General features: G+C 36.5%; 1 protein-coding gene across 1 annotated transcript; it reads left to right on the top strand.

The window, feature by feature from the left end:
- The first annotated feature begins 6222 nt into the window (after positions 1-6222).
- On the top strand, positions 6223-6759 carry LOC121381450 (putative nuclease HARBI1). The gene has a single exon (XM_041510769.1). The coding sequence runs from the start codon at positions 6223-6225 to the stop codon at positions 6757-6759; it is 537 nt and encodes a 178-aa protein (XP_041366703.1).
- The last annotated feature ends 16981 nt before the right edge of the window (positions 6760-23740 follow it).

Raw genomic sequence — 23740 nt, 5'->3', positions numbered from 1 at the left:
TTTTTTTTAAATTGCTACAAACTCAGGATAGTTCTTTTAAATTAACTGCATTTTTTCATACTTAAGCATTCGATCTAAAAGAATACCGTAGAATGATGCCCAGTAAACAATTTGTTATTTATGCTGCAATGTTGTTTAACATTGGATGATCATCTGTCTGTTTTTTTATTCTAAAATGATTCAATTAACATTGAAACATTTACATGGTTTATTGACAAAATATCAGAGAATTTTGGTTTCTTTGTTATCTGATAATTATATTTTGAAGTGGAATTCTGGAATGCATTTTGCACCTTAACTGGAGTACAAAAACTTACATTGTATGTCATATAACAATCAAAAACATGACATTTTAACTTTTTATTGTTTTACTTTTGTTTTACTTTTATTATAGTAATACATCTTCATTTCAATTATTTTTACTAAACAGGCTGTTCTGTTTCATTCTAGTCACAATCGTGTTCACGTTTATTTCATCTCATTTGTGCTTTGCATAATTATGTTACGTTTTTCAAGTGATATTAGCATATGTGCCAATTTTATTTTTTCATGCCAAAGGTTTTACTAATTTATTTATTCTGTGTCTCAGATCGGTGTTTGTGTTTTGTAGACATGTCTTACGAAAAAGCAATCAGACTTGGTCAAAATGAAGTTTAAAATATTTATTTATTTTAAACATGTTAACAAAGAAATGTACATGCATATTGTGTTAATTGTGCAATGAAAGTTGGTTATATTTTGTTTGTCGTACAGCGAACGTTGATTATCACAAACTTTAAGGTCATCATCATCACCATCATATCATCATCACCATTATTATCATCATCAACAACAAACATGATGAGTACAGTATCAAATGATGTTGTACAACAATAGTGCCGTCAGCTTTTTAGCATTAAAAAAATAAATCTTGAGACATACCAATAAAGAACATTTACAAGGTTGAAATCATCAATATATTTTAACAATATAAATGTAGTTTTAAAAATTTAAATATGTTTAATAAAAAAATAATGGAAGGTACTGAAATAATTTGTTGAGAGTAAAACCTGCTAAAGATACTTCTCTAACATGGAAATCATTAATTACGTATGATGAAAACATTTGATTGTCACCATTCAATGTCAGATGTAGTGCTGCATTTTGTTGAATTATTGATTGAAAATGTTATGACTTTAAATTGTTTTTAAAATAAAATATGTGGTGCAAATCTGTGAATGTTACTTTGACAACCAGTTTTATTCTACCGGTACAACATGTTGTATATGACTGGTACTGTCACAGTTTGAGGTAAATAATTTTCACTGTAGGGTTTCGAGAGGCACATTGTTTTTATTGCCACATCGTATATTTTGTTAGCGATGAGAGACATATTAACCAGGAGGTACTTCTGTTTGTTTTGAAAGATCTATGCAAATAACTTGTTTGTTTTGTTTTAATCTGCTTAGCAAATTATGATTAACTAAGTTTGTTTTAACACTGACTTACGTAAATGTTTTTCTTTGCTATTGACATCAACAAAACAATGAGATGGGATGATTTTGAGTTTTTGAATTTATAGGCTTTGTATGTCAAAATACAATAGATCTTGACTGAAGCATTAATTTATTACATTTTCCTCATACATTATTAAAAAAATCAGCTTTGTTTATATTATGTAAAATTACATATTGCTTACATACGAATACCCACAACGCTATTTCTAAACTGTTCAAACCCCAACTACTAGAAAAACATAACAATCTTCTCAGTTTAGGTTGTCATTCAGCAAATGCAAATTGAAGTGTAATTTGGTAAATGTATTTAATTATAATTATTATTTCACCAAAACTCTAATAGAAAAACACATGCCATTATTTTCTTTACATCAGCCACCATTTTGGCTGTTGGGCTAACTACAGTTTGAATTTGGCTATAGTGTTTGTGACCAGATTCACCAAATTGCAAATGTACTTGGAAACCAATTGAGATTTTAGACCAAATTATTTTATGGAAAAAATGTTTTTGTTGATGAAACTCATTCTAGTCTTGAAACAACGCAACATCTGTTTTTTGAAGATTGAATCTTTATTTATCATATCTGATATATAAAATGTTTTTGTTCATAAAAGTCAATCATTTCTTTCACAATGACAAGGCAACGTCTTTTTGTTTTGAAGACTGTATCTTTATTTATCATGTCTGATATATATAAAGTATGCTGCTTGTTGTATGTATGTATTATACGGTATGTCTATATTTGTTCACGGTTGCAATACATGTCATTGTCATGCTGTCGTTTTGCTTTACTAACTAACACAGTTTTCAAAGCATATCATTGCTATGGCTGGGTTTGCACGGCTACGTATTTGTGTTGTGGGAACAGGGTACAGTGGATTTTTTATTGATTTTTGTTGATAAAGACGAAACAAAAAGAAAAAATAGCTAAACTGTCTCTTACTTGGTTGTTCCAAATTGAGATAGGTCTACTTGTTACACAATGATGGTCTGTGTTTACAATGGGGAAAAGATAGATAAGATTTTTTAAATTCTAATATTGGTTAACAAGATTCTTTTATGTATACATACGAACTAAAACAAATGTCTTTGGAAAAATCCTGTAAAAGTTTGTTATTTGCAATACAGTAAAATTTTGAAATTGATATTGCCAAATTTGCCTTGTCTATTGGTTTCACTTTAAGGCTAGATAATGTTAATATTTATTATTACTATTAATTATTTTGACACATCAAAGCAGTAATTTTGCATTGTTGCTTTTATTAAGAAAATAAATAAACAAAGCTTGGAAGATATGTCTGTATTCATATAGTGGGGTGTGTGTGATTACATTTTCAGTGGTTTCACTTTACTACTAAACAGAAAAGACTCAGTATGGAAAGTTAATTTGTTCACTGCATACTAAGTACTGTACATACATATGTATATTATGGGTCACTTGTATTTCACAGCATGACTGTTTCCTAGCTACCTTCTGTACTAAATACATAGCCAATCATTGTGTGTGGTTGTGTACCTTTGTCAGGTATTAAGGTGTGGTACTGGCTGTGTTTGACTGTATAATCAGAACAAACGTTAACAAAACTTTTTACAGAACTTTATCACATTGGCTTACAGACATCATATTCATGTCTTTAAACACCATATTAAATTAATGCAATTTTAGACAAAACAATTTTTTAAACTATTTTAAGCTAATGGTTTTATAAAACTGCCACATAACTTGGAGGTTTTTTTTTAAGAGGATGGGGATGAGTTAGTATCAATGTTAAGAATGTTGGAGGGTGTTTTTTTAGAGGGTGGGGGTGTGTTAGTACCATTGCTAAGAATATTGCTTATCAGCTGTGCATACTAAACTTTATTCTGATTTGTTGGTGCAGTGATACCCATCCTGTGAAACGTCTTGCAGAGTATGTACCATTCAGCAAGCCAAGACTACTATTCTGTACAGACGCCAAATCTTTGCACTGGTATTAGTAGCTTTGGCTTGCAATGATTGCACATGCAGTTTTTCTTGCCATAAACATTTATCATATCTAGTCATGTTCATTTGTGAGTGCAGATATTGACGTGTTGAATAGTTATTAATATAATGATCATTACCACAATACACAGAACCTTTATATCATTAATATAATGAATGACCATTGCCATAATACACAGAACCTTTATATCGTTATTGCTATGAACAAAAACCAAATCAAATATTGAAATAACTATTTCTATAATGTGTTCACATCTTATGTCTAGTCATGTTCAAAGAGTTATTTATGTATTGATGTTTAAAATTATATTGAGCAGCAGACTCAACAAGATTTCTGTGGATGAAAACAAGAATTGGCTATGTCCAAAATCATGGTTTAAAAAACCCACAAACAAACAGGTTTCAAATTTCAATAAATTCTAACATATCTTAAAAGAGAACAATTTTATCTAATTTTGTTTCACATTTTATAGCTCTGTATCTTTCTTATTACATGCATGAACCATCAAAAAACCCGACTTTTAACTTTTAAAAAATATTTTTCAAAAGGTAACATTTAAAAAACATGTATTTTTAAAAAAGGTAAAATAAATGACTAAATTTATTTCTTGGCCAAATGTGGACATAACGAGTTCTGCTGGTCATCTGATTGACAAAACCCAGGTCTGCAGGCCTTACGTGTGGCTTATAACTCAGAGTTTATCACCAGGTCCTAATGATGACAGATCATTTTGAAACATGAATTAAATGCTAAACTGGCCTTGTGCTGAGTATGATCTGTATATATTATAATCACCTTCTGTTGTATTTCGTTCATGTCAGAAATCCATCATCATCATCAAGTATTTGATTTAATGAACAAAAAATCTTTTTAAAAAATGGTTGGCAGTTTACCATGAAACTACTCCCCTGATGTTCATTGTGGTACTGCCCCCTGGTGTTCATTAAAGGTGCTAACTCTACATGTTCATTAGTTTGTCGTTTCATCAACATTTATATTGACACTACCTATCGGCTATAATCTTCCATTTGTTATTAAATGTAATCATTTTAAATTGCTAATTATAAATATATTTCTAATATGTCTACATCGGTAGATATAATTAATTTAGAAATAGATGCCATTGGCATTTATGAATTAAAATTGTATTAATACCATCTTTAAAACTAGTCATGTTTTTTTTTTTGTTATTTCAAAACGATCAAGTCAAATGTATATGGAAGCACTGTTAAAGATGAAAATAATGTAACGAAAAGTATGCTTTGTTGAGAAACTGGCCCAAGCAGGAAGTTTTTTTTTTATAAGAAACAAGTCGTTGCATAATAGTTAATTAAGGTGTTTTTACCTGTTGCACTCTGACTGAAAAATCAGTACCGTTGTACCCTTACACATTGTGAACTAGTTAGCCCATTTGTGCATACTATTTGAAGATGACATTGTACATTTTCTAAATAAAATGTATTGGAAACTAACTGCAGTGTTATTTTGTCTGTGTTCGTTGGTTTCATATAGTTACAGTATAGTCAAACGTATGTTAACCAGCCACCAAAGGGAGTATCAAAAGGTGGTCTCTTAAGACAGGTGGCTGTTTAATACAGTTCAGTTTATACTATATTGGATCATTTGGAGAATAAAAGTGGCCTCTTAAAACAGGTCGCATGCATAATCCAGGTCGGTTTATACTATATTGATGATTTTGGGAGAATAAAAGTATGGCTGCTTAATATAGGTCCCTGATCGGTTTATGCTATATGTGATATGGGAAAATAAAAATGTGGCCTTTTAACATGGTGGTGGTTTAGTACAAGTCGGTCTATACTATATTAGATGATTTGTGAGAATGAAAGTGTGAACTTTTAACACAGGTGGCTGCTTAATACAGGTCGGTTTATACTATATTAGCTGTTTGCGTATCGGTTACCCAGCTTCAAATTGACACAAACTGTTGATAGTTTACATTAAACCGTTGATAGTTTACATTGTGAATCGGTGTTCTAAACTTTAGGCCTTTTAAGATCGGCTGCTTAATACAAGTCTGTTTATACTTATTTAGATAATTTGGAGAATAAAAGTGTGGCCTCTATAGACGGTTGGTTGCTCAATATAGGTTAGTTTATACTACATTAGATGATTTAGGAGAAAAAACAAATATGGCCTCTTAAACAGGTGGTTGCTTAATGCAGGTTCCTGGTCGGTTTATACTTTATTAGATGATTTGGGAGAATACAGTTGTGGCCTTTTAACAGGTGGTTGCTTAATACAGGTCAGGTTATACTATATTAGATGATTTGGGAGAATAAAAATGTGGCCTTTTAACAGGTGGCTGCTTAATACAGGTCAGGTTATACTATATTAGATGATTTGGGAGAATAAAAATGTGGCCTTTTTGAACACAGGTGGCTGCTTAATACAGGTCAGTTTATACTATATTAGCTGTTCGCGTGTCGGTTATCCAGCTTCAAATTGACGCAAACCGTTGGTAGTTTGTGAATCGGTGTTCTAAAATTTAGGATCACCAGAACGTTATTCATGTATTAAATATTGTTCTGAACTGGGGCCGTATGCATGACGACCGTATAACTATTTTAACCGCGTTTAATTTCTAACCAGCGTATAAAAACTGAAATTCCCTATGCATGAAGCACGGTTAGGACTAACCGGAGGTCTTAAACGCGGATAAAGTTACACACAATTTTTTGTGCGTTTAAGTATCTTAACCGCGTAGAAGTCGGAAAACAACATGGCTGCTGTCATTCTTCAGCGTTATCGAGAACGCCGATTACTGAGGAGAAACAGAATATTTAGGGACCGAACTCATCCGTTTGATGTTTTTGACGATGATGTCATATTTGCCAAGTTTAGATTTAGAAGACAGGAAATTCTAGCAATCACAGATGACATCAGCGTCGATATTCTGTTATCTAAACGGATGGGTTCATTGACCCCTCTTCTGCGAGTGCTAATTACACTTAGATACTTTGCCAGTGGCAGTTTCCAAGACGTTTGTGGGGAGCTTATAGGAGTTGACCAGTCAACCGTAAGCCGAACTGTGACAAGAGTCACCGACGTCTTGCTACGTCAGGTACCAAACCATGTTCGATTACCCAATGGAAAAAAACAAGATGCCATAAAAACTAAATTTTATGACATGAGTGGATTTCCAAATGTGGTTGGATGCATCGATGGGACTCAAGTTCAAATACAAGCTCCTACGCAGAATGAACATGAATTTGTTAACAGGAAAGGCTACCATTCCATCAATGTTCAGGTAAGATAATTTATGTATTATAAATATATATTTCATGAATATGTATGTATGTATATAGGTATGTAGGTATGTGTGCAGGTCGGTAGGTATGTGCATGTGTATATAGGTATGTATGTATGTAGGTATGTAGGTAGGTAGGTAGGTAGGTAGGTATTTAAGGATTAGCTTTCGGTAAGGTGCATGGGTGAGTATATGTTGATAAGTATATGGTAATGTGCTAGCTGGATTATAAAGTGTTTATGTTGATTTATGATTGAACTATCTTTTGTATGCATTTGTAAATTATTTCAAATGCATAAACAGTTAATATTTGTTTTAAAGCTGATGTGTGACGCGGTGACCGGTCAAAACCCCCTCCGGTCAAAACCCCCTCGGTCAAAACCCCCTCAGTCAAAACCCCCTCCAGTCAAAACCCCCTCCAGTCAAAACCCCCTTATTTAGAAAATAATTATAAGAAATGACAAAATAATTAATACCCAAAATATTTATTCACACTTGCATATTATAACATTTGATTGCATAGACTTTTGTATAAGTCATAATCCATTAGATCGCATTTAGATCTATTTCCATCTGATGCAGTGTCCGATGCCTTTGAGAGTATCCTCCATTGACTTAGCACCATCTCGGCGGGATGTGCACAAATTCAAGAGCTTAGACTGCAATTTGACTGTTTTACGGCGAACACGTTTTGCTGGGGGCTCACCCCTGTTGTCTCGCAGTAACAGTGTGGATGCCATTGCCTGGTCTTTTCGCAGACTGTCTATGGCACGCCAGATGGTTGGGTGAGCATGTCCGATAAGCTTGGCAAAGGCATTATTCCAGCCTTCACACACGTTGTTGGTTCGAGATCCATTAGTTAGTGTGATGTCATGGACATTCCAGAGTTCTGGAGAAAATGTTGGAGGCGATCGACGCATCCTGATGGGTGGAACAATGCCGTTTGGTTGTGTTGGTAGCTGGATACGGCGAAACTGACCAGAGACGTATGTGTTATCGAAGTAGTCGATTAGTGGTTCAAGTCCTTCTGGTGTGTTTTCCCTCAAGTATTGGATACCGGACACAACATCACCTGTTGGCAAAAATGCCAAACCATCCAACATGCCACAGAAAAGTTTTACGTCACTGTTCTCCCGATACAAATGTACAAGTCCCAGACTCTGAATCTTCCTCCACGTGCTCTGTGTCAGGTGATAAAAGCAGCCATGACTTCTAGTGTGTGGGCCGAACGTTGAACTGACAGCGTTGATGATGGCTAACTCGTAGTCGGTGATCACAGTTGATGGATCTAATTGAAAACCAAGCACCTGACACTTATTCTCGATGGATTGTAACAGTTCTTCATATGTGGATTGGCTCTTGTTTGAGAGAAATGCATAGACACAGCTGATCGATGAATCTCCGAGCGGCGCACGAATGACAAACAGTTGATGGAACAGGAGCGGAGCAGAGTTAAATGTTCCATCCATGTACCAGACATCCGAACGAGCCAGATGCGTTAGTCCCTCTTCAGTCGCAAACACTAACATACGGCTGGGCGAATCCACACCATTGTCATAGATCAAAAACATTTGTGGATCATCACCTCCAGTCGTAATCCACTGATCCTCGATGATTAAGTCTTGAAGTGATTGTGGATTTTTAGGAAGATGCTTGGCACGCTCCCGACGTAGTGTACGTTTCACAACTTCTGGGTTGCCTAGAGCAGCACGAATATCAGTTGTAGCAGTTGCTGTAGTATCCACGACTATCTGGGTTGGCGTACCCCGCGATGTACCACTTACGTTCTTCATGGTGTTTTTCAGCCTACTAGCTGCAACAGAGTCGGGATTGGGATCATGAGTGTGTTGGACAGTGTGTATCACTGTCTGGATCTCAATATCTGTGGTCACTGCTCCCTTGCAAGAAAAGGAAGCCCTGTTGGAGCATTCCCATTGCACTGTAGACTTAGACTTGTTCTTTTTGGTATACATATATCCTTCATGCAGAAGCTTTTGACCACCCTTGTGATTTTGTATCACTTCCATGGTTGTTCACAGAATGAATGATTAATAGACCAGACCCTAACCATTTTCTTGTAGCATCCCATGTGACATTTGCTGCATGTACTCTACTTTCATGTTCAAAAATAACTGCTCAATCATTAATCCCATCAATAGCTAAGATCCCTTCAATAGCTAAGATCACATAAGTAACAGAGATTGCTAATTACTATCAAATTCTTTCATTATATTATTTAAAGGATTTCTCAAGGCTTCCCAATTACATTAATCCCTGCAGCAGCTAGCCAAGATCAAGCTGTTGTTGTTGTTGTTGTTGCTAATTACTATCATGTTCTTTCCTTATATTGCAAATTACTATCAAGTTCTTTCATTATACTATTATATTATATAAGTAGTTTTCCTAGGCTTCCCAATTACATCTATCTCTAAGATCAAACATTTTGTAAAAACTACAATTCTAAGTCTATGAGTAGCTTCACTGAAAGCCTAAAGTCTATGTAGTGTAACATACACTAAATAACAACATAAATAAATATATTTCAGATAATTATTCAAAAGAGATTAAAACAATTATTCATCTATGTTAATATTATACCAACTTTACCACTATAAATACCAAACAATAATAATAAGAGGGGGTTTTGACCGTCTGACTATTTATTGCAGGGGGTTTTGACTGGAGGGGGTTTTGACCGAGGGGGTTTTGACCGAGGAGGTTTTGACCGAAGGGGGTTTTCACCTGGATTCGTGTGACGCAAACCTCATATTCATCAACTGTATTGCGAAATGGCCTGGAAGTGTACATGATTCAAGAATACTACGAGAGTCATCTTTGTTCGAAGATTTTGAGAACAAAAGGCAGCCTATGAGAGGAATCATCTTAGGAAACAGTGGCTATGTGTTGCGTGACTGGTTGTTAACTCCGATTTCTAATCCCACTACACGTCAAGAGAGAAACTACAACTTCAGTCATAGTTCAACACGTACAGCTATCGAACGGGCCATAGGAGTTTTGAAGAGGAGATGGCACTGTCTTCGCAGACTTCGTTTGACTCCTGCCAAGGCATGTAAAGTTATTGCAGTATGTGTTATGCTAAGTAACCGTGCCAGAAGGCTCAACTTAGATGTCCCAGACACAGACAGTGACAGTGACGATGAACCTGACTATGAACAAGCTTCAGATGCCCACATGGAGGAAGTCCTACCTGTAAACAACCCAATGATAGAACGTGCCAGGCTTGCTGCTGGAAAAACTGCCAGAGAGAGATTAATGAACAATTATTTTCACTGAAAGTCCATCGTGTTAAATAAACATTACATTATTAATTGAATATTACTTTGCTTCCTTGTGCTTAATAAAGTGACCACGAAACAACATAAATATTTGCTTTCTTTATTAGTATTACAATTACAAAATAAACGTAAACAATAACTTTGCCTAAGTAAAACGTAAAAACCATACTTGTTCATAGCATGTTGTTCATTAATAATGTAGGTGTAATAAGGAACTACAAAACTAGTTCATTCAGGGTATTCATACAAATATCCCTATTATTAAATGAATTTATTGCAGTTTTCATTACAAAATTTAATTATGTAACTCGTCTTCCTTTTCAATTTTTTTCAAGTTTTTTAATTTCTAACAAAATCTTTTTGTTTTTGTTATTGAAAAAAATGGTCATGGCCTTGTTTTTTTCTATCTCACTTTTGAGATATTCCTCAAAGAGATCATTCTCATGATCATCTAGCCCTTTCTCCACCAAGGACTTTTTTCTTTTTTTTCTATTTTGGGCCTTTGATTTCGTTATTAATATTTTGTCAAGTGATGGTGAAGCTGATTGTTTTGCTTCAAATGTTTTACTTTCATTTACAATAGCAACTGCTATATTATCATCGTCCTGACATAGTGTTGTGTCTACATTTAAAAGCGGTGTTAAAGTGAGAGATGAAGGTGTTGGACTAGAGATAGTTTGGACGGATGTCAAATCCTCAGGGTATTCCTTTGAGCAATGTGGCGTGGGTTCCGAGGAAACCACACACACGTATTTTCAGTGTTATTCTTGCACTCGACTGCTTGTGTTTGTGGGTTTTCATAAGTGTCTGTTCCTTGCACTGAAAAGAAATAATTATACCTAATATTATTTATTTTTGTAATAATCATTATTACGTATTGATTGAATAAAATTCATTGCCATAAAATTTAAAAGAAATTATAAAATGAAATGGTGTTTTGTTAAAAATAAAATATTAATGTGAGTTTGGTTTTACTTTTTAAATGTGTTAGAAAATAGTTGTTTTTGTTTTCTTGCACAATACAAGAAAATAATGTAAATTAAACTAGGGTTACCTTCTATTCCAGTGTAGAGGTTTGAATTTTCTCCAATTATGGTCACGATGATGTCCTTGTATGGCACTGGTTTATCTGGTGGTCCACCTCCCGTTTTCGTCTGTCTTTTCTGCTTGTTTAGGACGGCCCCTTTCAACGATCTCCATTTTTCTTTCGCCTCTTGTGGTGTACGTTCTGCCACGCCGCATATCCCCCTTTAACCTGTTTGTGACAGTTTGGTTGTTGGCCATAAACAATGTTTTATGATCAACACTTATTTCTTCTAATAGCACTCTTATTTCAGTGTCTGTACAATTCGCTTTCCTATGTCTCTTGGCTTGATTTTCCATTATTGAACAGCATACAAGCACTGAATGGTACTACTAGTAAGGGACGACAGTTACATTTAAGCCCATCCCTCATCCCCTCATTGCACGTGCATGAATACCGCATGAGTGTTCCGAGAGTATTGAGACAATGAAAGAAAAAGCTATGTATCGTAAGGTATTGTTTGTACATTTGTATAAATAAAAAGCCCTACATTTTGTTACAATATAGGCCTAGTAATGAATTAATTTTAAACTTATGTAAGCTATTATTTAATTAAAAAAACAATACATGTTTATACATCATTAATTTTATCCAAACATTTGTAAAAATGTGGGTTAGACTAAACTGTTTAATATGGAGTGAGCGGTATGAGTGGGTACAATGTAACTACTTAATGGTGGAAAAGGTACGTACTGACTATGAATAGCATGATTATAATATGTAAAATCATATAATACCTAACCTGTTTAGCTGTGTAGAGTACCCCCTTAAAATGGCCAAACCATCGTATCACCCCACCCCACCCCGTTCCACCCCACCCCGAGTTACACATGGTTCTGAATAAATATTTGATATAATTTAGAAGGCCACCAATTATTTCACCTTTTTTTTAATCGAGAGGCAACACATAAAACCCTTACAGATGACATCGACATAATCATCGAACTCCGACATTTCCAATTTTCCAATTTTATACGCGGTTAGCTATCGGCGACCATAGTCATGACTTGTGCATACTAAAATGCAGGTAAAGTTACACGCAAATAACTATACGCGTTTAGAGAGTTAAACGCGTTTATATTTATACGGTCGTCATGCACATCACTAGTTAAATTGTAACTCGATGATTAGGCAAATATAATTCACATAATGGAATGATCGGTTTTCTACGTTAAAAATAACTTGAACCGACTTTTGGTTAAGATTTTGAAATATTGTCCCCGCGCCATCCTACAACAACCACAACCACAACCACAATAATGATAATAATAATAATAATAATATATTCTTAATCGTTAACTAAACAGTTTAAAAAAAAAATGTTTTATAAAAATATTTTATTTTTATTTTTTTCACAAAGAATAAGAATGTTTTTTCAAAGGGAAACCACTAACAGCAACTTGCATGGTAACTGGTTAACACGAGTTGTCTCTCTTGCACAGCAAGTAGATTTGCAGTATTTTCACTGGAAGTGAAAATTGAGGGTTGCTCATTTTACATCGAGTTTATTATATCACTAGTTGTTAAATCTGTACGTTGAGTTTATTGCAGTTTTATATACTAATCATCAAACAATAGGCGACTATTAATTTAGGGTATTGTTTGTTGGGGGTTTTGGTGGTGGTGGAGAGGGAGCGGGTGTTATTTATTCCAATTCGAAGCGCTATAGTTTTTGTATTTGTTAAAAGGACATACTCTAGTTTCAACCCGTGAAAATTAGCACTACGTTTGTTTAATCTACAAGCATGTAACACATCTGGATAAAGTTACAACTGAGTGAAACATGAGTCAGTTACTTTGAAATGATGAAATACCCTCTAAAACTCGACTCCATAACTGTTACTTCTCAAACGCACGTGCGTTTTAAAAAAAATATGAGAAATATATTTTGTGACATTAAAAATACCAGGACGACCAGAAACACTTCCAATGTACGGAAATGGTAATCTAAACAATAAAATCTAAGTAAAGTATGATTTCAGTTATTCAAATAGCTCTAATAGTAATAAATATGCACTAGTGTTTAAAAACTAAGCTATGTCCCTTTAAAATTATCAATGTTTTGTCAGTATCTTAGGTCCGTTTAGACAGTCTATTTAACAAACTAATTTTACCATGAACTTTGTTTTTAATACATTCGTGTTTTTTATAATCTTTTTTCTTTTTTCTTTTTGTTTAATTGCTTTATTTTTGTCGCTGCCGCATCCAAGATTTGATATTTTTGTGGCGTCATTTTTAAATGGTCAATTAATTATTGGCAACCAAAGTTTACTCATGGTAGATTGTGAATTTGTTAGTAGCACATAACCATCTGACATGGGCCTAACAGCCAGAAATGCTTGAAGGAAGGGAATGGTTTAGTTAACGACGCACTTAACACATTTTATTTACTGTTATATGGCGTCGGACATATGGTTAAGGACCACATAATTATTGAGAGAGGAAACCCCACTTCATGGGCTACTCTTTTCCATTAGCAGCAAGGGATCTTTTATATGCACCATCCCATAGACAAGATAGCACATACCACGGCCTTTGATATACCAGTCGTGGTGCACTGGCTGGAGCGATCCTAGACCGACCGATCATTAGGCGAATGCTTTACCACTGGGCGACGTCCCGCCTGTAACAAGAAATACTTGGATGCAATAGTGATAAAAATACAGAGGCTGGTTGTTCAAACGTTAGTTAACTTAACCAGTGGTTATGGTAAAAATGTGTGTGTGTGGTCATTAAAAGCAAGGATTGCCTTAAAGATATGTTGCTGTCTAGATAGGAGTCACAGTTATCGTAAGTTAACAGCAGTCACTCATTACACATAATGGTATAAAACATTTCTTTCCTCAACTTTACGGCAATAAGAGTTACCACCTCTCTTGGATGTACAGAACAAACATCCAACATAATGCGTGGGGCGGGGCGTAGCCCAGTGGTATTTAGCGTGCACTTGATGCGCGGTTGGTCTAGTATCCATCCCCGTCGGTTGACCCATTGGGTTATTTCTCGTTCCAGCCAGTGCTCCATAACTGGTATAACAAAGGCCGTGGTATGTACTATCATGTCTGTGGGATGATGCATATAAAAGATCCCTTGCTGCTAATCGAAAAGAGTAGCCCATGAAGTGGCGACAGCGGGTTTCCTCTCTCAATATGTGTGTGGTCCTTAACCATATGTCTGATGCCATATAACCATAAATACAATGTGTGGAGTGCGTCATTAAATAAAACATTTCTTTCTTTCAACATAATGCTAGCAGCTGCCGCGGTCGGTTTTAAAGGTCGCCCGATCATCCGTGACGACCTAATATAGTAATAAAGAATTCGGTCGCCGGTCAGACAGGTTGATTTTATGATGAGCTGCTCATCAGGTTCGTTATGCAAAGTCATACAACTTTCTCGGTATTTGGGAGTCCATGTTGAGCTAAGTATCTGAATCGGTCAAATTATATAACAAAACAAAGGACATGCCTACTAAATACACTACATTTTAATATATCTATGGAAAGAAATAAGGGACCACATCAACATTAACAGGAGACAGTGTCTGTAAGTTAAGTATGTTGCTGACAATGACAGGGTGTCTAGCCATCCGCCATTAGCCGAGGCTATACACACGACCACCGCATGTAGAGCCACTTCTGTGTTAAGGCGTGTGATCACAAAGATGGCAGTGCCCAATGAGGCTTTCGTTATAGAATTCATGTTTGTACGCAACATTTTGCTCGATTTGTTAAATAAACTTCCTGTAGCGGGAGCCCAAAATCCTAACAATTAATCTCCATTCTCCAAAAATTTAGTTTGATTCAATTTTAGAACTACCCGATTTAAAAGGCGACTAAATTATTGTAAATTTTTTATATTTTATATGCAGTCCTTCTTTTTATTTTTAGTGTAATAATCAAAATTGTCACTGTAAATTATCTGCCCCGGGTTGGGTCACCGGCTTTCCAGAGATGAAACTCCGGGACGGACATGCTCGAAACCTCTGTGGTATATGAGCATGTTAAAAACTTACGCAACGCAACGATGTGACTAAACATAAGCGCTAAAAGATCCTTGTGTTTTGCAGCATCGGGCCTCAGACCACAATTAATTTCGCTATATGTTTCTATATAGCCTTAGTGGCTATAACATGTTTATTAATATCAGCAGGCCCGTGAAGTTTTGTATGTACCTTTGCCTGCATGGGGGACACATACCCTGAAAAGGACAACCCCTGTTGTCCAGCTCTTTCTCCCAGCATATTGGTTTAAACAGACACACCCTCTAAACCAGGCCGGAGTACACCCATTTTACACAAAAAGCACTACTTTTGCATGGGCCGGAATTACCACAAACAAGTCTTCAATGTCAACAAGTTACACATGTTTACAAACTACATGCTATCCCCTGTCACTTCAGTCAAACAGTTGCCACTTCATAGCTGTCTGCCATGAAATAATCACAGTCAAACAGCAGACTACTTGCGCGGTGAAACTTCCGGATTTTGGACAACCAAATGGGAAGATAACTGTAATCTGAGGCCATCGGGTAAGTACAAAAATGGCGGTCGGCAGTGCAGATCAAAAAGGAGAAGCGATCAGAAAGATTGGAAACTGTTAAAAAGGCCTTGCATATTATGGTTTTGTTTTGTTTTTGTTGTTTTATTTTTGTTTTTGGTTTTGTTTATTGTCATTTGATTGTTTGTTTTGCCGACTCTTTTAAAAACACTTTTACACGTGTTAAAGTAATTCATATCAGCGGGGTCAAAATAGTTGTTAAAATTACAAGAATTCAGATTTGTATTTCAAGCCTTGCCCACAACAACTACACGCCAAAATAGGTCATCGTTTGACACTACTGGAAATTATAGACGCCGCAGGCAACACGGACTGGCAATGAACAACAGAAAAGACAATAGCAGGCCAATTTCTTTCTCTTGTGATTTTTTGTTATGAATTTGCATTTGGCCTATTGGTGTTTATATTTGCAAGTCGGAACACATGCTGGTTTGGCCCGTGGTGTTTATTTCCAGCTATTCATCCGTTGTCAATTTCCTCTCTTCGCCGTTACTCGGGATACTGTTATTATTTCTAAGCAACACAGACTGTGATATTTTCGCATTCAGTTCACATATGATGGAGATATTGCGACCACGCGCACCTGTGTGCCGTTTTGAAGGTTCCGTTGGTGTATTTCCAGTTTCACGGTGTTGATACACATGGCATGGTTTTGCGTGAAATAATACCATTGCAGCTTGCAAAGCCTAGGACATTTCATCAAAACTTTTGTTTTAATGCAATGGCAATTTATTACAAATAAATCAGAATATATTTTTACTAGATATAACCCGGGCCACGTACGGTGAAGTTTAAATGAGACGTAGTGGTTTTACACTGGGCTTTCTCCCAAAAATATTACCGCCGTGTAGATGGCCAGCCCTCATTAGCCGCGGCAATATTCACGGTTGTCGTATATATAGCCACTTCTGTGTTAAGTAACAAATATGGCGACCTCCATTACAGTTGTATTTATGGAATTCATCTTTGTACGCAATATTTAGTACGATGTGTCTACGGTAGTCGGACTAAACCTGGGCGCAAAAGATCCTTATGAAATGCAGCATCTGTTAAGTACAAAGAAGACTGTCGGTAGTACAAATCTAATATGGGGATACGGTCAGAACGATGGGAAACTGTCAAAACGCCTTATGTATTATATTATAGGTTATATATTTAAAGGCGGATGGTACTTTCTAAAACAAATTGGTTGAAGTACCAGTGTGTTTAATACATCATAGGGATTAGCATAACCGAGTCGCTTAATAGTATCTCGCAGGGTCAAAGTTATAAGTGCACCTAAATTTAAAAAGAACTTTGAATATGGTTCCAATCGGTGAGATACGTGAAAGGAATTCTTGCCATATTTAAGTGTATTTCATGTTTCCAATAAATTCTTGTAATTTGATTTGATATAGTATAAGTGTAAAAAAGTGTACCAAGTTCTATTGTGTTTGAAAAAAAGTATGACAGACTCTGTGTCGAAGTAGACTAGTTAAAGATGATTGCAGTTATATTCAAAACTAGCAGCTTACACACCCTTTTATTTATCCACTACCGGTCCAACCGGATGGGACTATAGGTTTAGTCTCAGTCCGTCCGTCCGTCCGTCCGTCTGACTGTCATGCGACTAGATTTCCGGATTAATTTTTGTTAGCAATGCCACACGATCTTGAGCTGAAATTTGGTGTCTAACTTTATCATATAGAGTTACGGATCGTTTGACTTTCATGGGGATTGGCTAATTTTTGACAATTATGGCCTTTGAACCCAGGGGATATGAAACTTTGGTCCGGTAGGGGACATGTCACGTCTATTTCTTTAGCAATACTCTCAGAATTGTGTATCAAGTTATATTGTGTTTAAAAAAAAGTATGACAGACTCTGTGTCGAAGTAGACTAGTTAAAGATGCTTGCAGTTATATTCAAAACTAGCAGCTTACACACCCTTTTATTAATCCACTACCGGTCCAACCGGATGGGACTATAGGTTTAGTCTCAGTCCGTCCGTCCGTCCGTCCGTCCGTCTGACTCTCAGAATGCTTGTGTTTCTTCTGATTTACGATTGATTGTAGTCTTTATATCGATTGTGTATAGCACGCTGAACATGTTGCAGGTTTAGTCACATGTGTTACTACTGTCGTCGGTGAGGTTTGATTTGGTGATATGCAAGCTATTATTGACGTCTGACAAGGACGCTTGACCTAGGTTCAAGCCTACAATGTTGGCCACGCGACAGTCTCTAGTCTTCCCCTCTCTAGACCGTCTCTAGATGGATTTCTCTTCAAGTAGAGTGAACTGTCCGTGACATTCCTGTCAGTTTAGTCCGGTTTATTTGTTTTCTCAGGTGCTAACTGTCCCGCCGGAAATGTAAATTATTTTGACCATGCGTATTTGTCGTTTCAGTCATCATTGTGACGCCATTTTGTTTTTGACGGAACCTAAGACATTTTGTTTTAGATGGATTCTGCTAATTCCATTAGTGTTTCACTCGTATGTCGCCAGGTACAGGATGGATTGTGGGAAATGTCTATCAACCAAGCCTGGAGGTGATGTGCAGTGACTACCAAGACGATTGTTTGAGATGCGTCATGTGATAGACGATTTGTATTTTAGAGCAGTTATTACTTCAAGGAAGCGGGATTTAGTTCAGTCGGTTGAGCGCTCGCTTGAGGTGCTTGCGTCGCAGGATCGAACCTCCTCAGTGGATCCGTTCAAGCGATTGTTTTTTTTTCTCTCGTTCCAACCAGTGCACGACAACTGGTCAAAGGCCGTGGTATGTGCTTTCTTGTCCGTGGGAAAGTGCATATAAAAGATCCCTTGCTGCATTAAGAAAATATAGCGGGTTTCCTCTACTGACTACGAGTCAGAATTACCAATTGTTTGACATCCAATAGCCGGTGATTAATATATCAATGTGCTCTAGTGGTGTCGTTAAACAAAACAAGCAAACTTCATTACTTCAACTGCCAATTTCTTCTTTTACTACGGTTACTGCTAAAAAAAACCCAACTATTATTACCACCACCACTACTACTAAGTAACTACGTCATCTACTGCTGCTGCCGCTACTACTATTGCTACTGCTACTGCTACTGCTACTACTAGCCTACTACTATAGCCCGAGTACTCTGACGGTAAGGGAGCTGGACGGACATTTGGACAGTTATCACGCTCTCTAACTGCCAGAGACCAATCTATATCAATTCTGTGCAATCTCTGCCAACCAAACGGTAGTCACAGATTCCCGCTCAAATGCAACAACAATCCTATGTTTGACGTTAAATACCTTTATATCAATAATGTGCGAGTCAGTGCCGGATTTATAAGGGGGCAATTGCCCCGGGGCTCCCTGCCAGAGGGTCCCCCAGACTAAGGACTTCCTTTATATAAAAAAAAATGTAATAATTATAAAATTAGTTCATTTTGTTTACTTGTCATGTAATTTAATTTCTATGTTGAGGGGCCCCCGAACCTGAAGTGCCCCCCCCCTTCCCCCAAGGTCTATATCCGGCCCTGGTTCGAGCTCCCTGATAAACAAAAAAGTGTTCTCATATTAATCACTAATACACACACTACAGGAAGAAACCCAACATCACCACGTTTCAATAATGTTCCGGTTAAATACGGGTTTGAAGTGCCCTTTTTAACAACGTTTTTAAAATTCATTATATGCTCAATATACAACACTAAATTGCCATGAAAAAGCTCGTCTGGGCCTCTTTCTTTCAAAATGTTCCTGGAAGTGAGTGAGTGAAGGATGGAAATGTTTTTTTATTTAACGACGCACTCAACACATTTTATTTACGGTTATATGGCGTCAGACATATGGTTAAGGACCACACAGATACTGAGAGAAAACCCGCTTCATGGGCTACTCTTTTCGATTAGCAACAAGGAATCTTTTATATGCTCCATCCCACAGACAGGATAGTACATACCACGGCCTTTGTTACACCAGTTGTGGAGCACTGGCTGGAACGAGAAATAGCCCAATGGACCCACCGACGGGAATCGATCCTAGATCGATCGCGCATCAGGCGGGCGTTGTACCACTGAGCTACGTCCCGCCCCTGAGTGAATGAGAACTCTTTGTACATGCCCAAATACCACAAGGGTTTCGGGCGTGTCTACCCCGGGACGGGTCTCTGGCATGGCCAAAGATCTGACCCGGGACATTTCATGGAAATATGTCTTCGAACCCCCTACAGATCTATATGCCTTTGGGAGCTTCGCTCATTTGCCTTTGAGAAACTCAAATGGCTCTTTTTTAAATTTTGTGACCCCCCCCCCCCCCCCCCCGCCTCCCTTTACAATATCATGGACTCGCCCCTAAATTAGTACCTCAATACTCAATTCACCGCCGAAAACAGAGATAGTAAATCTGCTTCTGGGATTGATCCTCGTATCCACCGCACTCCAGGTAGTGAGTGTTCTCTGACGCGCAGAATTCCTGTACCCAACAAAAATGGGATTCATTCCAACCAGTGCATCACAACCGGACAAAGGCCGTGGTATGTGCTTTCCTGACTATGGGAAAGTGCATATAAAAGATCCTTGCTGCCGTAGGAAAAATGTAGCGGGTTTCCTCTGATGACAACGAGTCAGGATTACCAAATGTTTGACATCCAATAATCGATGATTAATTAATCAATGTGCTCTAGTGTTGTCGTTAAACAACAAACAAAAAACTGTTTCATTCAAAGTGGAATATAGCCTACAATATTATTTGATAAAAGGGTATGGCATTCAAGGACCATTCCTTGCGGGGAAGGGGTGGCAGTTACACCCCTAGAAATATATGAAAACGTTCCATAGTGAGTTTGACCCTGCCCTTAGCAAGTAAATACTCTCCATATATATTTTTGTACCAAGATTCATTTTTATTGTCCCCAGTTAGTTTTAACTATGTACATTTCTGCATAGATTTCTGTTTTGTAGCTGCTAATTACTGGCCCTGTGAGAGTGTCTGTTTTGACACGTGCTAGTAATATCTGTGTAAAAATCTTGCCCGTGGTTACAGCACCCCCGATTTATCACGGCCCAATAAACGTTCCCCTGGCCGCGCCGCAATCACGCCGTGTGCGCTAAGCAAACTGACCCCCGTCTCGAATTTCATCCCATCGCGCCCGTCACCCACTGGGAAATGTGCTTCAAATCGATTAATTCCCCATGGGTGGGGATTATCTCGCTGTAATTGATGAGCGTGGTGTTATGCTGTTTGCATACATACGCTATTCTAGGTCTAACATTGGATTTTCTGTGTACAGACCAAATTGATGTCGTTTTTTGGTTATGTTTTTAAAAGTTTTGTTGAGGGTCTTGTAGGCTCTAAAGATTACTGGGGGACTCTCTCTCTCTCTCTCTCTCTCTCTCTCTCTCTCTCTCTCTCTCTCTCTCTCTCTCTCTCTCTCTCTCTCTCTCTCTCTCTCACACACACACACACACACACACACACTGTCTGCTTCTCTCTCCGCTTTCTCCCCACTCCCGCCCTCTCTGTCTCTCTGGCTTTGTTGTGTACTGCTGATTCTTTCTCTTCTGATTGTTTCTCTTTTCTTTGTATTTGTGTTTGTCTCAACCCATCAGCAAAGTCGTACATAGCGAGTGGAAGAGGAGGGAGAGAAATAAGAAAATGCCGGTTTCAGGAAAGGCTACTCTGCGACTGAACATTTATTTACCTTACACTGTATTATTGATTATTTAAGATATCGTAAGAAAAAACTTTGCTGTACATTTATTGACTTCAGGAAAGCCTTTGATCAAGTTCTGGAGATCTGGACTGTGGTTTAAAGTTATAAACCTAGGCATATCTGGTAAATGTTTTAATGTTATATTTAACATGTATCAAAATATTAAATCGTGTGTGAAGTTTGATGGACATATATCAGAGTCGTTTTACTGCCAATCTGGAGTACGATAAGGAGAAAATTTGTCTCCTCTTTTATTTGCTATATTCATTAATGATTTAGAAAGTTGTATGAATACTGAACAGTGCAATGGTATTAACATTGATGACAACGTTCTAACAGATTTTCTCAAAATACTTATTCTCCTTTATGCTGATGATACTGTGTTATTTGCTGAAAATATTAATGATATACAAACGTCTTTAAATGTATTTCGCACCTAGGATTGTGTTTTTCAAAGAACTGTACATACTCACTAACAAAACAATGTATTAAAGAACAAGCCACTAAAGCTATGTTTTTACTTAAATATCAAATAAGTAACCTCAGCTTACCAATTGACTGTCAGCTTAAACTTTTCGACCAGATTATTTTACCTATTTTTCTTTATGGCTGTGAGATTTGGGGTTTTGAAGATTGTTCTATTATTGAACGTGTACATACACGATTTTTGCGAAGTATTCTTGGTGTAAAACGTAGCACACCACTTTATATGATTTATGAGCTTGGAAGGTTCTCACTTGTTGTTTATGTGAAAAGTAGAATGATTAACTATTGGTGTAGGGTGTTAAATAGTGATAACAAAAATAAGCTATCCTTTAGAATATACAATGCCCTTTTATCTGATTGTGTTTAATTTTGTAGAAAATATTTTTAATGAAACTGGATTTACTAACGTATGGTTATCTCAAAATGTTGTTAACTATGGAAACGTTAGCGATATTATTATTGAGAGACTTAAAGACCAGTACTTGCAGTTATGGAGAGACAACATTTACCATTCAAGTAAAGGTACTGACTATAGGATATTTAAAGAAATCATAAATTTGGAACCATATTTATTATTTTTAAATACAAAACATAGGTCTACTTTCACTTAATCGCACTACTAATCACAGGCTCCCAGTAGAAGTTGGTAGATGGAAAAATATTCCCAGGTGTGAACGGAAATGTTGTTTATGTCACGATGATGTTGTTGGTGATGAATATCACTATTTGAATGCTATTTTTTTTTCCGAAACGAAAGATGCAAGTGCATACCAAAATATTATTATATAAGACCAAATGCTATTAAATATCATGATATATTCTGTAGAACGAATATTACTTTATTAAATAATACTTGTAAATTTTTAGATAACATTATGAGAACATTTATGCCCCCACGTTAATCTTGTATTATTATATTATATATGTAGAACTGCTGTACTATTCTATTGCACATATGTGCTCATGTATCACTTGTCATGTGATTTGAGTGTAAATAAAGCTGTGTTCTGTTCTGTTCTGTTATTTACTAGTGACATTTTTGTCTAGCTTTGAAAAAAACTTTTAAAAAATAATACTTTCCCCTGGTTTTTATTGAATAGTCCTAAGTTGTTTTGTGTTAGGTACGACTCTGACCAGTGGACTGGACTCAGCCTTGATCGGTACTCGAACCTTGGTATTAGGTTGTGTATTTCACACACAAATAAAACACCAATGCCCGTCGTTGTAAAGTTAATAAACGTGCATTAACTGTACTGTAATAATATTATAGTTATTGTATAATATTTTAAGTTAAAGTGGATTGAATGTCAGTAACGTATATTTAGACAAAATAGGTGTCCAGGATATACTAGTGTTTATTTACTCATTCAGTTATGCTGTCATAATTAACACTATTTTACTTTGGGACTAATATATGCAGAATTATACAGTGGATCGTGTAACATACTAGTAGTGCAAGACGGAATAAACGTATATAACAAAATAAAAAGGTATTTTACCATTTTGAAAATGAAATTAAAGATTAATGTATTTTCGTTTTATTTTATATTTTTAAATTCCGATTTATATAAGAAAACTACGAATGTAAGTACAGTAATTATATAATATATTAAAGATCGTTCATTTGCTTTGACGCTAATTATTCCTATCAGATATTATTTTTACGGAGATTGGTGCATACATATAAATAATGGTCTTGGCACCGGGAGGCTGCTCAACTACAAAATAAAGCTCGGAGCATACTCTGCGTAACAGATTTCGATTGTAAAATGTTAAAGTTTGTTTTGTTTATCGACACTACTAGAGCACATTGATTCATTGGTTATCGGCTATTGATAAACAAATATGGTAGATATTGTAGTTTAAAGCCATTGGAGTTTGTTTTGAATTTCTG

Source organism: Gigantopelta aegis, chromosome 9 (genome assembly GCF_016097555.1).
Source record: "Gigantopelta aegis isolate Gae_Host chromosome 9, Gae_host_genome, whole genome shotgun sequence".
Lineage (NCBI taxonomy): Eukaryota > Metazoa > Mollusca > Gastropoda > Neomphalida > Peltospiridae > Gigantopelta > Gigantopelta aegis.
This window is presented reverse-complemented; position numbering and strand designations above follow the sequence as displayed.

Coding starts and splice junctions, on each gene's coding strand:
- LOC121381450 (XM_041510769.1), top strand. CDS start 6,223: ATGGCTGCTGTCATTCTTCAGCGTTATCGAGAACGCCGATTACTGAGG.